This window comes from Emydura macquarii, unplaced genomic scaffold (genome assembly GCF_026122565.2).
Source record: "Emydura macquarii macquarii isolate MOO-44397 ecotype Brisbane River unplaced genomic scaffold, CSIRO-AGI_Emac_v2 contig_3692, whole genome shotgun sequence".
In the NCBI taxonomy this organism is placed as follows: Eukaryota; Metazoa; Chordata; order Testudines; family Chelidae; genus Emydura; species Emydura macquarii.
The window spans coordinates 1,797,521-1,812,002 of NW_027133829.1; the positions used below are offsets into that span (position 1 = coordinate 1,797,521).

A 14,482-nucleotide genomic window follows, 5' to 3' on the forward strand; every position below is an offset into this window, starting at 1 on the left:
TCAAGACTAACATTAGGCTTACTCTTCTTTCAGGACTGACAGGGTCTGTGGGTAGGAATTTGGAATGATCCGAGAAGGGCTGTACAGGGCAAAAGGACAGTCAGATGGCATGTGGGGTAGAATTTATCCCTGGAAGGAACAGGCACAGGAACAGGACAGGCACAAGAGAGTGTAGGAAAAGGGGGAGGGAGTGGCCTAAGGAAGGGGACACTTATGATGAAGAGATCTCCTGGGAGGGGAGGAGGCAGTTATGGATGGGAAACATTGAGTGCAGCTTTCCATTTGTTAGAACATATCCAGTCCTTCTAGAAGTTTGGATCATCTCACAAAGCTGGGAAGCTGATGCTTTGTCAGTTGAGACATTTCTTGAATTGATTTCTGTCTTCCTACTTAGAACTGCTAATTTTAAGGGGTTTAGAATTTACCTTGTCACTCTAGTTGGACCTCTGACTTTCAGTGGGAGTTGGGCGCCTAACTTCCTCTATCCCTCTTTGGCAATCTCACGTCTTGTCTGTACTATAAAATCCATAGAGCCAGCTACAACAATTTGTCAGAGTTTTTTTTAAACACCTTTTCCAACAGTCTGAAAATTCTCTCAAAATTTTTTGTCCTTTCAAACGTTGCAATTCTTGATTCGGTGACAGTTTTCCAATTGAATCGAATGTATTTGGAATGAACATTTTGTGGGATTTCTCCCAGACCCATCTACTGTAAGACTCCATGGCTCAGGAACAACAACAAAAAAATCTCATGACACACAGATGAGTCCCTGCTCTTTGTTCTATGGCTGTACTGCTGTGCCAATAGGAGTGCCATGTTTGCTCATGTGATGGGAGCTCAGAGCACTTGCAGAGAATAATATTTTGATGGTGATTATTTATTTTAAATAATAATTTGCAGTTTTGCACATATGGGCATTTTAATTGACCCACAAGAAATATATTTGTACTACCTGTGCCCTAGTGCTGATATCCTTTAGCATAGTGACTTAGGACTTACACAGGAAGAGTGTGCTGATTTAACTAATGAATAGGATGTTGCACTGATTTAATTGTCAGTTTCTAAACCAGTGTCATTAAATTGGTATTGTTTTCTCATTTGCATAATGCCTTAGGTTCCAATTCCCTTCTCCTTTAAATCTTTCCATTGTCTTCAGTAGAAACTGAATCAGGCCATTGGATTCAAGTCAGTCAGAAATCTGACGTATCCTAAACCACATAAGTGCAATACACTAGCTACAATACGGTAGCTTGACTAGGACAGAGAGGCAGTTACGTCTTTCATGCTTAATTATAAAATAAGATGAGTTACTGGAGCTAATACACCATTTTGTGAATTGATAGTGACTATCTTCCGATATCTCTGAGACGCATCAATAGTATCAAAGTAGTGAACAGCAAGCTGCCATTTCCTAGAGGCTACAAACTGATCTGATATTGCTTGTGCTGAACAATTAAAATATTATGTTTGGTGTTTGTGACCAATCCATGTTCTTCTGCATTCTATTACTGATGAGATTTCCCTTTGCTTTTCAGATTTCCAGGTAGAGTACGGGTTTTCATCCATCAACTGACAGCGGAGATAAAAATATCCACTTTGTTATTCAAGTCTGAATTACTGCACAGGGAAGGGGTTTTAAAGACATTTGTTTCAGTTTATCTGCATGTTTAAGCATAATCAACGATGTAGACTTTTATCAACAAGGGACAGGCACAGCTAAGATTCTTCCTGGGACAGCCCCAGAACTGTATGGGTGAGGAGGCCCACACTCAAGTTTTGTGACCTGCTTTGTAAAGCTAACTGATGTTGAAATGAAAATTATTTGTAGTGGTTCCTTCTTGGCATCTGAGCATGGGTTCTCTCTCCCCACGTCTTGTCCCAACCAAAGGGTGATCTAGATCAGTGTTTCTCAACCTTTTTGATAGCAGGGCCTGTTTTGCTGCCTCTCTAAACTGTGCCAGGGAGATCTCAGGGACCGGCGCCGGTCCATGGACTGGTCGTCAAGAAACATTGATCTAGACACATTCCTCTTCATTCTGGGTGCCCCTGTGTTCCATACCATGAGCCCCAAACTCTCTCCCTTTTTGTCTGTAGCTGTGAACATGGAATTCACCCTCCGGCTGAGAAGGTTGGCCAGTGGCCTCCTATGATGCTGTCAGCATAGATTATCCATCAGTAGATGCTCTTGTAATTGCCAGCCTCTCCTCTCCAGATCCCAATGACTACTTTTTGCCAATGCATATCTTAATGAATATTCACAATAATATGTATTTGTACAGCACCTAGCACAATTAGACCCCAACATGGTTGGCCTGTAGGCACTGTTGCAATATAAATGCTAAATAATGATGATTTAAATACATATCAAAGAATTATCTGTAGCAAGAGGACAACAGAGTACAAAGATATATTTCTGTTTTGCCATGCATTATACTTAAAGTGTGGTTCTTCCGTGAACAGTAACTATGTAGAAGTGGCACCTTCTTAATCAAAAGCTGTCCCTGTGTGTATTCACAGTAAGATCTGTCTATTATGGTGATAAAAATAAGCTGATACTACTTCACCTGTTACCACTGCAGAGTCAATACACCTAGCAGAGCGTAAGCTGGAGTCTGTTCCTGCTGGTACATGTTCAGCAGAATTGTTCATGAAATGCCTGATTTAACTCCGATAGATGTCAAAGAGAGTCTTTCCACTGACTTCAGTGGGAGTTGCCATAAGTTTCAATCAGTTGTCTCTATGCAAATCCATGAAAGGCATTAGGTGTATGCAGGAGTTAGTGAGGGTAAAATGGAAAAGGCTGATGCACAGGTGTAACAGGACCTGCAAATCTTTATTACTGATGATGTGTGAAATGGAAAGAACCCAGACTGACTGTCACAAACAGGTAGAGTTTGCACTGTCAACAGTTTAAAAAAAAAGACACCGTTTTACTTGTAAATGCAGCATATTGGCTATAACTGAGTGCCATTTGTTATGAGAAAAAAGACATTCATGGAATTTTGTGGTGCCATTTTTGCAGTCACTTTGTCAGAGCAAAGCCACACTCTAACTCTATCCAAGAGATTAATATAATTGGCATTTTGCTACCGAATAAGGGCATCTTTACAAGTAAAAAACTCAGGAAATAAAGGACTCTTCATTTCCGACTTGTACCAGCGTGAAACATAGCTGAAGCTGGAAACATTTGGAGGAAATGGCTATGACAATTGCAAGGAGCAGGCCAGCCCAGTGGTTTAATAGTGCCCTGACATGCTGCGTGTGGGATCTGAGTTCAGATTCCAAGTTGCAAGCCCACAGAGGAGCATGTTTAGTCACTGGGACAGGAAAGGTATGACCACTCTCTAGTATTCCCCTGGTTGACTGAGCCAAGACCAGGCCTACTTAGCAGAGAGCAGATCAAAGACTTTGAGGGAAGGGAAAACTGGAGATAGGATCCCAGAGCTCACCTTGGAAAAATAATCAGCAGTAGTAATGACCATGTTCCATATGGTAAGATTAACTGTTAAGACTTGAGGCAAGTTTGAGTATAAATTCACCTGTTTTTCCATTACATGAGTGCCTTTACCCTGCGTGTGTGTATGTGTAACCTGTGTGTCTGATGTATACCTGTATCCGATGCAGTCCCTCCCGGATGATCATGTCCCCGGAATGAGAATGGACAGAGGAGTGTCTATGCCTAACATGTTGGAACCAAAGGCAAGTGCAGCTGTTATTCACTTTCCTTCGAGACAGTGAAGTTTTGACTATGTGCTGTAGATGAGATACCATAGGAAATTTCTTGAGTCCCTGTTGTTTCTCTTTACCTCATCCCAATTGTCGTTCCTACTATTCCAAACCTCCCCCCCTGCACTGGACCTCACCTCGCATGGACGTGCCTCCTGTCTGCTCCAGAGGTAGGGCAAGAGCAGACACAGTGTGCAGCATCAAAGAGGGTTTTCAGGAGACAACCCTGAGAGGCTAAAAGCGCTCGAACAATGCCAAATGCAGATAGGTCCATATCCAGTTGTGTAGCTGCCACCATCGAAGATCCAAAATAGCAGGAACCCTCAATGCTTGAACCTGGAGAGACACATAACTCTAGAACAGGCACATTTAGCTGCAATGAGGCAGGGTTAGTTACAGAGCATTAGTGGAAAGAGAAGGGCCTAATTCTCACACTCTCTTTATACCACGCCAGCCATGTAAAGAGGCCTTTGTATAAATGAGCATCAGATCCTAAAAATTAAATAGATTTGATACTCAAGTTACTGGAGCAGGAAGAGAGGTTGTTTATACACAGACATTATCCATCTTGCCCTCCTGTGTATGCTGATTGTTAGTAATTGCAGTTATTTTGTGGTTAGTAAATGCAGTTATCAGCATAACTGTTATGCCTCTCCTTACAGTATGTCTGATGCCTGTGGGTTATAGTAACACACCTTTCTAGATGTACACGCTAGCTCATAAGAAGAAATCATTCTCCTTATTAAGAGATAATGTGAATATCTATGGTCCCCCCCAGTTTAAACAGAAGCTGCATGGCACAGTGCACAGATGCATTCCCTTCTTTTGCCTTTTTGCAAAGTTCACTGCCTTTCTAAGATACTCTCTATTTCCATTTCCATATTTCCAGTTCTGTTTGAATGGTATAGTGAGCCAAAAGGGAAGCATGAAAACATTATTCTAAAGAGTAATTGAAACATGATGGCAAGGGACTGCAGTAGTGCATATTTTACTGTGTAATAGTATTGCACCTGTCTTAACAGTACTGTATGTAACAAACTGGCACAGCTACCTGTCCAATTGACAGAAGCCCTATACAATCTCTAGATGCCTCCTATGTGACCAGGAATGTTCCTTAGGTGAACATCTGCTTCCCCCACATACATTTAGACTGATGCATACTCACCAAATTCTGTTATTTCTCAGTATTAAAATAAAACACTCACATGACTGATGTGACCCAGATGCATTGATCCCCATGTGTATCGATTACACCCAACTCTTATAGTCATACAATATCTTGGCTTTGCATCTAAAAGATAGCGAAGGAAGTACATGGAGGCATTGTTCTTGGTCATCACTGTTCCAAGTCATAGGGAGAAAATTGTTACCAGCTAATGTGAACTGTGGTTTATGAAAAATTAATTGGGAGTTTGGGGGGAGGGTCTAAGTTCATTTCCTAGCCCACAGATAGCACCATCCCAAATAAGCTAGCACCATAATTGGCACAAGCTGTGACACCAAACTCAGCAGAAAGCCAAAGTCTTGGGGAGGCAAAGAAATTGGAGCACTCTCTCAATCCTCCTAGTCATGCAGCTGCCATCACTCTTCAACTTTATGGGACACTCCCAGTTTCGAAGGGTTTGAGAAGGGAGGCAGATGGTGGGAAGCTTGTGGTATTGCTGTCCATACTGGACCTGTTCTAACAATGAAATAATAACTTATTTTAAATAACTGTTTTGAATCTTGCTTTCGGTGGCAAATTCTGCCATTTTCCTAAGGGTAAAATGTATGGGAATTGTGCTGAGGTAAAAGTTTGGTTTTTTGTTGATATTTAACAATGCTCCTCACTGAGGATCTGGCCCTACATTGTTAAATGTCAACAAAAAAACAAGCTTTTACCTCAGCGCACTTAATTTCAGTTGAGCAACACCAACTTAAATGAGCTGAGGAGCTGGCTCAAAATCTGTGTGTTTATTGCCCATGAAAAAATTGGGATGTGGAAATCGGTGAATTTCACTAAACTTCACCCAACAGAAACAAGCAAAGGAGGATAGAATTTGTGTGTTCTGAAACCAAGAGTTATGAACAATACCATGTAGTGAATTTTTAAATATAAAATGTGATGATGACCTCAAACCTTTGAAATAAACTTTCCCTATGTTCATTGTGGTGGTTGTTTTATGACAAATTACACTTTTTCATATAATACTGTATATTGTAGTTATTTTAAGTATTGAACAGAAACAATGTAACTATTAAAGTATGAAATAGAACTAAGTGTACAATTGTGAGAATGTCAGATTCTACTAAGAACCGTATCTTATAATGAGTATGTAAGTCCACATTATTTAAGTTATTAACGACAATAAACTCAGTGGTACGTTCATTAATGGCTGCATCTTATTTATTATACTTCTGAAGAGTTTGTTGGGATAGTTGGTGACAATGGAATGAACTTAGTGAGGCAGTTCAACATAAAGTTTCCATACCAGGGACAGTCTTAATTTCTAAGAGCGTTAAGTGTATTTATAACACCTGATGGCTGTATAGCGGTTTCTGTGGTCTCAGTCCTTTCCCCAGTGGACAAATATCCACATCACTAAAACCACCACCACGGCTGGCATTAAAGGCCAATCCATTTTGCACTGAAGCCCCTGGAAAGACTCACATTGACTTCAATAAAAGTTGGGTCAGTCCCTAATTGAGAAGCTTGTGGGCATGCTCAACAGAGAGGCCAAAGGTGAAATGGACAATAGAGTGGGCCATTGGAGGTTCCATTGCCTTTAGACATGGTCTCTCCAGGTCATGGCAGAGAGACATGAGTGTCTCAGCAAAAGGACAGCTGCACTGGTGCTGGCTATGCTGTAGCTGTTTGGTGACTAAACAGAAATGCTCACTTTCCAGGGCTGTGAATCCAGCACCTCATTTTAGGCACCAGATTTTATTCATTCCTTTCTGTGGTGTATCATTTTGATTGGGTTAGATTGATTAAGGAATAGCTGACAGGAAAAGCTCTGAGGCTTTTCATTTTAAAACTCTGGTATTAAACTTGTCCAAACAAACAAAGAGAATGAGCATCCATAATCCCAAAACTTGATCATCTGAATATTCAGTACAAGGTTAATCAAAACAGAGAATCTCATAAAATATTTTACGGAAGATTTAATGGATGTATGCCATATTAAAGAAGTGGAAGGCATATAAGATAAATTCCTAGCTACAAAACCTCTTCCTGCTATCCATCCATTGATATCAAGGTCAAAATGCACACTGGGGACCTGTGACTTGTTTATAAACAAATCAACAAACAACATGAAAATAATTCACTGATAAATTTCACTCAAGGCAAAGGTCCAGTTTGGTAACTAACATAGTTATTAAAAGATGCTACTTTTTCTGACTACTTTCAGGCGGTGGTTGTTGAAGTATAATCAACATTAGTTCTTTTCTTTAGAACTGTAAAAATTATGGCAACCATCAAATATATTCATAAATGCTACATATTTTTACCTAAATAAACCCCATGCTAACTTATCCAGGGGCAAAAAATTGACTAGAGATGCACCTTTGTAGCTAAAAGCAAATATATATATATTGTACCTTACATACATCAGGGGAAAGTGTGGGTATACAGCACCTCTGAAAATAGTGCTGATGTGTATGGTACCTACAAAATGCAGTAGAGCTGGTTTTGTTAATGAAGGAGTATTTGCTCAAGCCAGATTGGACTTCACTTTCAGACAACTTGAAGCTTTTGCTTTTTTTAAATAGTTTTGTAATTTCCTTTTAAGAGCAATGTTTGTGTAGCTGTGTGAAGAATACATGTACATTCTTTTGCTTTAGAATGTAAATATGTCTTTTTCCCCCTTCCCCCTCTTATGCACTCACAGATTTTTCCATATAAAATGCTCACGGTGACCAACAGAGGGCGAAATAAAATATTAAGGGATGTAGACAGAACCAGGCTTGAGGTAAGGAAGCAAGTTCCTAAATGTACTTTCCTACTGAAGTTTATTGTTGTTCCTCATTTGAACATCAAATGTAGAAGTGTGGGCCCTTGGTTAGAACCAAGACGACCTCTTAGGAATGCCTGCCATAGGAATGGAGATTTGTGAAGAGGAAGGATTCAGGAGGGGTTAGCAAAGGTGAAGGGTTAAATAAACTAGCAACTGCAGGTCTTCATTTAGGAATGAGCATGAATGTCTCATTTACCCTCATCGACAGAGCTGTTCAAATATTCTGTGTACTTTTGAGCAATTTGTATTTGCTCATAAATTGATGAGAAGGCAGAAATTGGTAAAACATTGTCCGATAATCATAGGAACATATGATCAGGTCCAGGATCAGGTCTCTGAAAGTGGCTGGTTCCAGATGCTACAGAGGAGCAAAGGACTCCAGCATGGACTGTTACAGAATAACCTGCCCACAGCGGAAGTTTCTCCCCAGCTCCCATTACTTAGTGATTGGCTAACATCTAGAAGCATGAGGCTTACGTCTTTACTTCCACATAAAAAATTGTTCATGAATAAGGAGACGTGGGCAGTTGTGTGGCAGCATGCAGTGTGATGTTCTGACTGCTTGTGGTTATGAAACCTGTTTCTTTGAAGAGGGCCACCAATATCCATATACACCATGTTCATTTATATACATTTTTAAAGGAATGGATCTGTGACCTCTAGGTGTGATGCTGTCCTGCGGTCTGCTCATGTACAAAGGAAAGCTTCATCCCCCAGCCCCGCATATCCTAAGCAGCAACGTGGGGGAATGGCTAGTACATGTGCTGGTGCGCCACAACTTCAAGGCAGTGTGGTTTGCTGGAGAGATCGTTTGTTCAGATCTTTCCTTCCCCACCACGTGTGCTGCATGTGCAGCACCTGTTAGCAGGTCCAGTTTATTACCATGAAAGGAAGGCAGGCCTTCTGAAAATTTCCCCTCTAATCGCTCTGTCTGTTTCCCCATCTTAAAATGGAAACAATGATACCAACCTCACAAGTGAGTTGGGAAGCCTAATTAACAGGAGACAGTGTGACCTAGTGGATAGCGCATTGAACTGGGATTCAGGAGAACTGAGGTCAATTCCAGGCCCTGCCGCCGGCTGGCTGGGTGATGTTAGGCATGTCATATCACTTCTCTGTGCCTCAGTTTCCCCAGCTGTGAGGATAATGATGGGGGATAATGATACTGACCTCCCTTGTAAAGCGCTTGGGAATCTACTATTTAAGATGTAGATATTCTTATTAATTCATTAGTGGTGGATAAGCACTTCGAGAGCTTTGTTAATATTATTTCAATTAATGTCTCTGGACCTTTCATCAAGCCCCTAAGGCTAGCTCTGGAACTGCTTGACAACTTACTCTACTGAGATTGCTGGTTTGTGCTTTGGAATGAAATCTTTAAGGATTCCATTCTCCACTTGCATCTCCTTGGCTGTGACTGACTGACTCTGCTTTCTCCCTTTCTCCAGCGCCACTTAGCACCTGAAGATTTTCAAGGAATATTTGGCATGACGATACAGGAGTTTGACAAGTTACCTCTTTGGAGACGCAACGACATGAAGAAGAAAGCAAAACTCTTTTAATTCACTCTACATTTATGTTCCTGTAAACAAAACAAAACAAAAAATATTGCATAGGATATTGTATTATAAAGTCCAAATTCTTTTTGAGAGCAACTTACTCATCCACCAAAAAAGGGAAAATCTGATAAAGGCACCTGTATTCATAACAATTGGGCCAAGATGAACATTTGCCAATGGGGTAAAAATTTCTATGTTCAGAAACTTGGACATAGTTTTCACATGTGTAAACTTTTTACATGTTGTATACATGCTAGGAAGCGGCTCTTTTCTTCTCTCCCAATAATATTCCCTTTGTTTTTGTCCAGAATACTGTGGACTTTATTGCTAGAGCCAGGAAGTGCCCTTAGGATGCCTAGTAGAATGAAATAATTGTAATCACTTCAAGAAATTAATATATATACTGCAGTATACCCATATGGTAAAATTAATCCTTTTTGCACAACCATTGGCACTGTTAAATGGTATATTATTTCTGTTACATAAGAATGAGGCAGGCAGTTTGCTCTGTTCCACTGCATACCAACCAAATTATTGGAAAACGAATTCCCCGCTTGTTCTTGTACCACATATATGCTAGGATATCAAGAGTGAATTGCTGCGTATGTTTTCAAATCTTCCCTCTTTCACACTTTCTGCTTTAATTAACATGGCTCGGGCTTAACTAGTCATTTAAGTAAAGGGGTGGAGGAGTGGCAGTTTTCTTGTTGTTTAGTCTGGAGATTGAGGGAGGGTGGTGGGTGGAGGGAATGAAAGGGTTAAAAAGAAAATCTTCTCAAGTATGTCCTGGTGCACATCCATAGACTTTGGGCCAAATTTCCTGCTAGTGAAAATTGGCTCAGCTGCACTGCGTTGCACCAGCAGAGAATTTGATCTTGTGTGGGCAGACGTGCAATTTAACTCCTCTTGGGAGAAGGAGGCTTCCATGTGAACTAGCCCCATCTTGCACCATGTTCTCCCAGAACAAGCTCATTGGGTAAATCACAGCTGCAGATACTGATGATACTGCGGAGTGTATCGAATTGAGCACATTTTTGTTGTTCATTGTTAACCTGTTTTCACTTGCTTTGAAAAGAAGCTTTGGAATTTTTTTCTTTTGATGCTACAAAGCTGCAGCCTTGATGTTTTGGTTTTTTGTTGGGTTTTTTTTTTTCCCTCTTTGTGCCTGGCATGGCTTTTGGGGAGGGAAAATTATGGAGGCTAGTTTTTTTTAATCGAGTTATGCTCATTATTGCTTGCATTCTTTTCCCACTGTGTTCCATCTTGTGAAGATTGCTTATACATAACTTAACTGCTTGGAGGGCAGGTTGTGTCCACAGGAGGACAGGAGGAACACATTAACTTCCCTGAATGAATGCTTAGCTGCTGGAAGGTCAGCATCTTCTCTTCATTGGTGCTGAACTTCCCATGTATCCATCTCTTTTATGGGAGCACTAGTTTACAGAGAGATGCCAAGATTTTTCTTTTAGGATTGATAAAGTCATAATGGGAGACACCAGAGCCCTTTGTATTTTCTATTACTGGAGACATGGGGACTAACACATAGACATCAGGAGGAGAAGATGGCTAGGTTTGCAAAGTCATGTGGGAGATGTAAGAATCTGGAATTCTGCACTTCTGCTCCAGCAGGATTTCATGCTGACTTATAACAATCTTCTGAATGTGCAGAATGAACCAAATCTCGCTTCCTCTTTGCAGTCCCAGAGAGGCCTGATCCAACAGAACCAGTGCTGTTCTACTGAAGAGATCTGGGCCGAGGGTTCAGTATTTGGGGGACCTGTCTGGGGTATCCATACTGCATGCATGCTAGAGAGCACAGGTGGGGTAAAGGGATGATGCAGACCAGGGATGAGTCGGTGGAGGTACCCCCAGGCATCCCCCATGGAGCAAGAGCACAGAAGTTCTCAGTGAAAAGTGTAACACTGCTCCAAATGAATCCTTGGGGTAATTCCAGTGACTTCTGTGGGGTCACAGCAAGGATCACTTCAGCATGTTGTTTTGTTTCATGTACCAGCACAAGCATAAGAAACGTTTCCAGATTAGTATTGACAAGTCAATGGGGGTGTGTAATAGCTGGAATATGAGATGCAAATCTGGATTACCAATGAAACAGACTGAAGGAGCAAACCTTTTCTGATTAGGGAGTTTGGCAAGGTTGGGACTTGCTGAAATTTGCTGTTCGTTTCTTGCAGATTATGGCTCAATTTCAAACTGGATATTTTGGGTATCAGTTTAAAAAACATTCCTGAAATTATTTAGGCACCAACCCTGCACATGAGTCCACACTAACATAGAGTGACTGATGCTTGTGAGCAGTGATTTGGAGGATTAGCCTTAGTTCTAAGTCTTTTTCCCAGTTATAATTTTCAGTTCAAAGGATGCTCTCTTATGTAGTAGAGGAAAAACTGCAGACCACATTGCTCAGCTCCCTCCATCTGTAGATTTATTATTAAACATCTCCACAACAGACTGGGGAACATTATCCCACAGAAAAGTTGAAAAACAACAAAGTTTGAATTTCAAAATATCTGACCTGGTTCTTTTCAGTGCTTTATTTTTAAAAAACCCAAACTCTGAAAAATGACTTCAGGTTAGATTGTATCAATTTCTTACTAGTTCAGACCCAGCTTCATTATCTCTGCTCAGAAAGAAATGAAAGAGAAGCCAATTTAGATGCCACCAGCATTTCAGCAAAATCCTTCACAACCATAGGTTTTGTCCTTCACAACCATAGGTTTCTCCATTACTAAGAAATACATGGAGAGACACAGGAAAGTTAAGATGAATCAAATAATGGTGTGAAGTTAAAGCACATTAATTAAAAAGGATTAAGACCCTGTGTAAATGCTCTCATTCAGGAGGAAAGTGCTGTCAGTTTACTGTAGCTAAAATCTCCGCTGCTGCAAACTAAAGCTACTTTACTTCACAGCTTTAGTTATTTCATCTTAACTTTCCTGAATGTCCCCATGTACACAAACTCTAGAGATCCCATGTCTTTATGAACCACTGTTGCAGCCTGGGGCTCTATTTCTTCTGGAGCAGTTAGTGATTCTCACCGCAATTTTTTTATTCCCCCATCTGCTCAAGAAGAAAAGTGGCAGCCTAAAAAAAAGAGACATAGCCCCAGGGAGAAGTTCCTTAGTCAGTCTGTGATTCATTTCCCTAGTACCACTCCCATGTTCTGCTGTTTTGGGGCATATTTTCAAGATGCGGGTAAATTCCCCCTCTTTCTCCAACGTTCCCTGGAGAGATGCTAATGTTCACATAGGTTCCCATTTGCAGATACAAATACATATTTGGAACACGCAGTTACCTGATTGCTGATATGTTCACATGTTCTGAGTGTACTAGTTCAGGGCCACGATTGGCAGGGTGTAAATCAGTGCAGAATTTGGCCAGAGGCACTTCTTTTTGAAAATACCACCTATTACTTATTGCCCTTTATTCAAGCGTGCAGCACCCCATCCAGCAGTGATGAGATTGCTGAGGAATTGCTGTGTGTGTGGGTTAGCAATGTCCTTCAGTGTAGTTGGGATCTAGACATTTGACTTATTGTTTTTGTCCCCTCTTCCAGCAACTGAGAGACAGAAAAAAGACATGAGAATTTTTATATAAATGAGAAAGAAGCAATTCTATATCGGAACAGGAAGACTTGGCCAGTTCAATGTCCTTGCACTATATTGTGAGTAAGCTCATTTCCACTCAAAGCAAGGCTTGAAAATCTGAACAATATTAACATAAATGCACTATGTGCATCGTGTCTTCTCTGCAGATATTAGGATTAAGCCAATAGCTAGAAGGACAGGTTTGGAAGATTTTAAACTTAACACTTTCAGCTTCCCAGTGAAATGATGGAACATGAAACATTTTTTTTCCTTTCAAAGCTTGTTTGAGGAGTTTCATGATATTATTTTGTCTTCCTTAATGTAGAATAACTTCATGCTGGTGATATTTAAAACAGATTGGAGTGCTGTTAAGAGTTTTAAGACTGTCTAACAATACACATTTGTTCTCAGTTTCTGGTTAGTATCTGCTCCTTAAATATGGTTTGTGATGACTTGTAAACTCAGATCAGCTGTCATATGCTGTGAAAAGAGTCAGGCTAGAAAAGTGATGAGAGAGTTATTGGTCTTATAAGGCGCAAGACCTAATTTTGTGGTGATGTCCTTGTGCTTCCTGCCAGGCATGTGCTACCTTTCCTTTGAAGTTTGCCTGTTTTAAAGTTTGTTGTGCTCTGATGCTGAAGGTTTTGCCATCTTTTCATTATTCATAGGCACACCTTGAAAATCCTTCTTCATCCAAACAGTTCCAAAAGTCCTATCATTTGGGGAGAGCCACTCAAAGTCTTTCTGAAAAGATTTGTTAAGCTTGACTTAGCCATCCTTGGAAGCAAAATCCCTTTTATAAGCAGTTCTCTCTCTTGAGATGCTTATGATGTGTCCAGTTTTAAAATTCAAGTTAATCTTTACAAATAGAGAACCCTTTCATTTTATATGGCAGAGATGCCTGGGTGTGGAGTGGGTTTGAGTCAGCCTGATTCCCCCAGGTCTCCTCAGAGATGAGTTTAAGAGAAAAAAAATTGCAGGTCAGCCAAGTGCTACTCATCCTCAAAACCTTTTGAAGTCACTAGATTCATGGACAGGAGTAAATCCAGAATAAGAGTAAGTCTGCTGGAGTTAAGCTGGTGTAAAAAGTGACTGCAGAATCAGGCCGCAGAGAGAGGAAAGCACTCAGCACCTGGCAGGATTGTATCCCAAAGACCTAATACTGAGTGGTCCTGAGCATCTTTGGCTCCCATTGTCTTCAATGGAAGTTGGGAGTACTCAGCACTTGGAAGGGTTGGGCCTTAGGATAGAGGTGTGTGTAATGAATTAAAAACCTCTTCTTTCTCTCCATCACTTTCTCCTCTTCAATATCTGTTAATACTCTTTCAGGGTTTAATTGGGGCGGGGGGAGGGAGTGGTTTGTTGTTTGTTTTGCTATGACACACTCCCCAGGTTGGATGTTACTTTATATCCACTGAAACAACACAGTCACAAGAAGATTCGCCAAACTCCCCCTCCCCCTTGGAGGGAACAAGCAAAGCAGCCAACCAGTCCTGGAGGAACCATGGTCATCTTTGTCCGTCAGAGACATTTGGGTCCTGATCCTGCAGTCAGTGCTCACTTGAGCAACCCCAGTCAACACCACTCTGTTCAC

General features: G+C 40.9%; 1 protein-coding gene across 9 annotated transcripts in view; it reads left to right on the top strand.

Annotated features, from left to right (window-relative positions):
• Positions 1-10,776, top strand: part of ABLIM1 (actin binding LIM protein 1) — a 185,719-nt gene extending 174,943 nt beyond the window's left edge. For 8 of the 9 annotated variants that reach the window (XM_067536948.1, XM_067536949.1, XM_067536954.1 and 5 more), the window contains one exon: positions 1,536-2,022. In XM_067536948.1, coding sequence (XP_067393049.1) covers positions 1,536-1,573 — 38 coding nt within the window. In that variant the 3' untranslated portion in view covers positions 1,574-2,022. Of the gene's footprint in view, positions 1-1,535; positions 2,023-3,624; positions 3,700-7,598; positions 7,680-9,172 lie in introns of those variants that run through there. The other variant, XM_067536958.1, reaches the window with a different exon arrangement.
• The last annotated feature ends 3,706 nt before the right edge of the window (positions 10,777-14,482 follow it).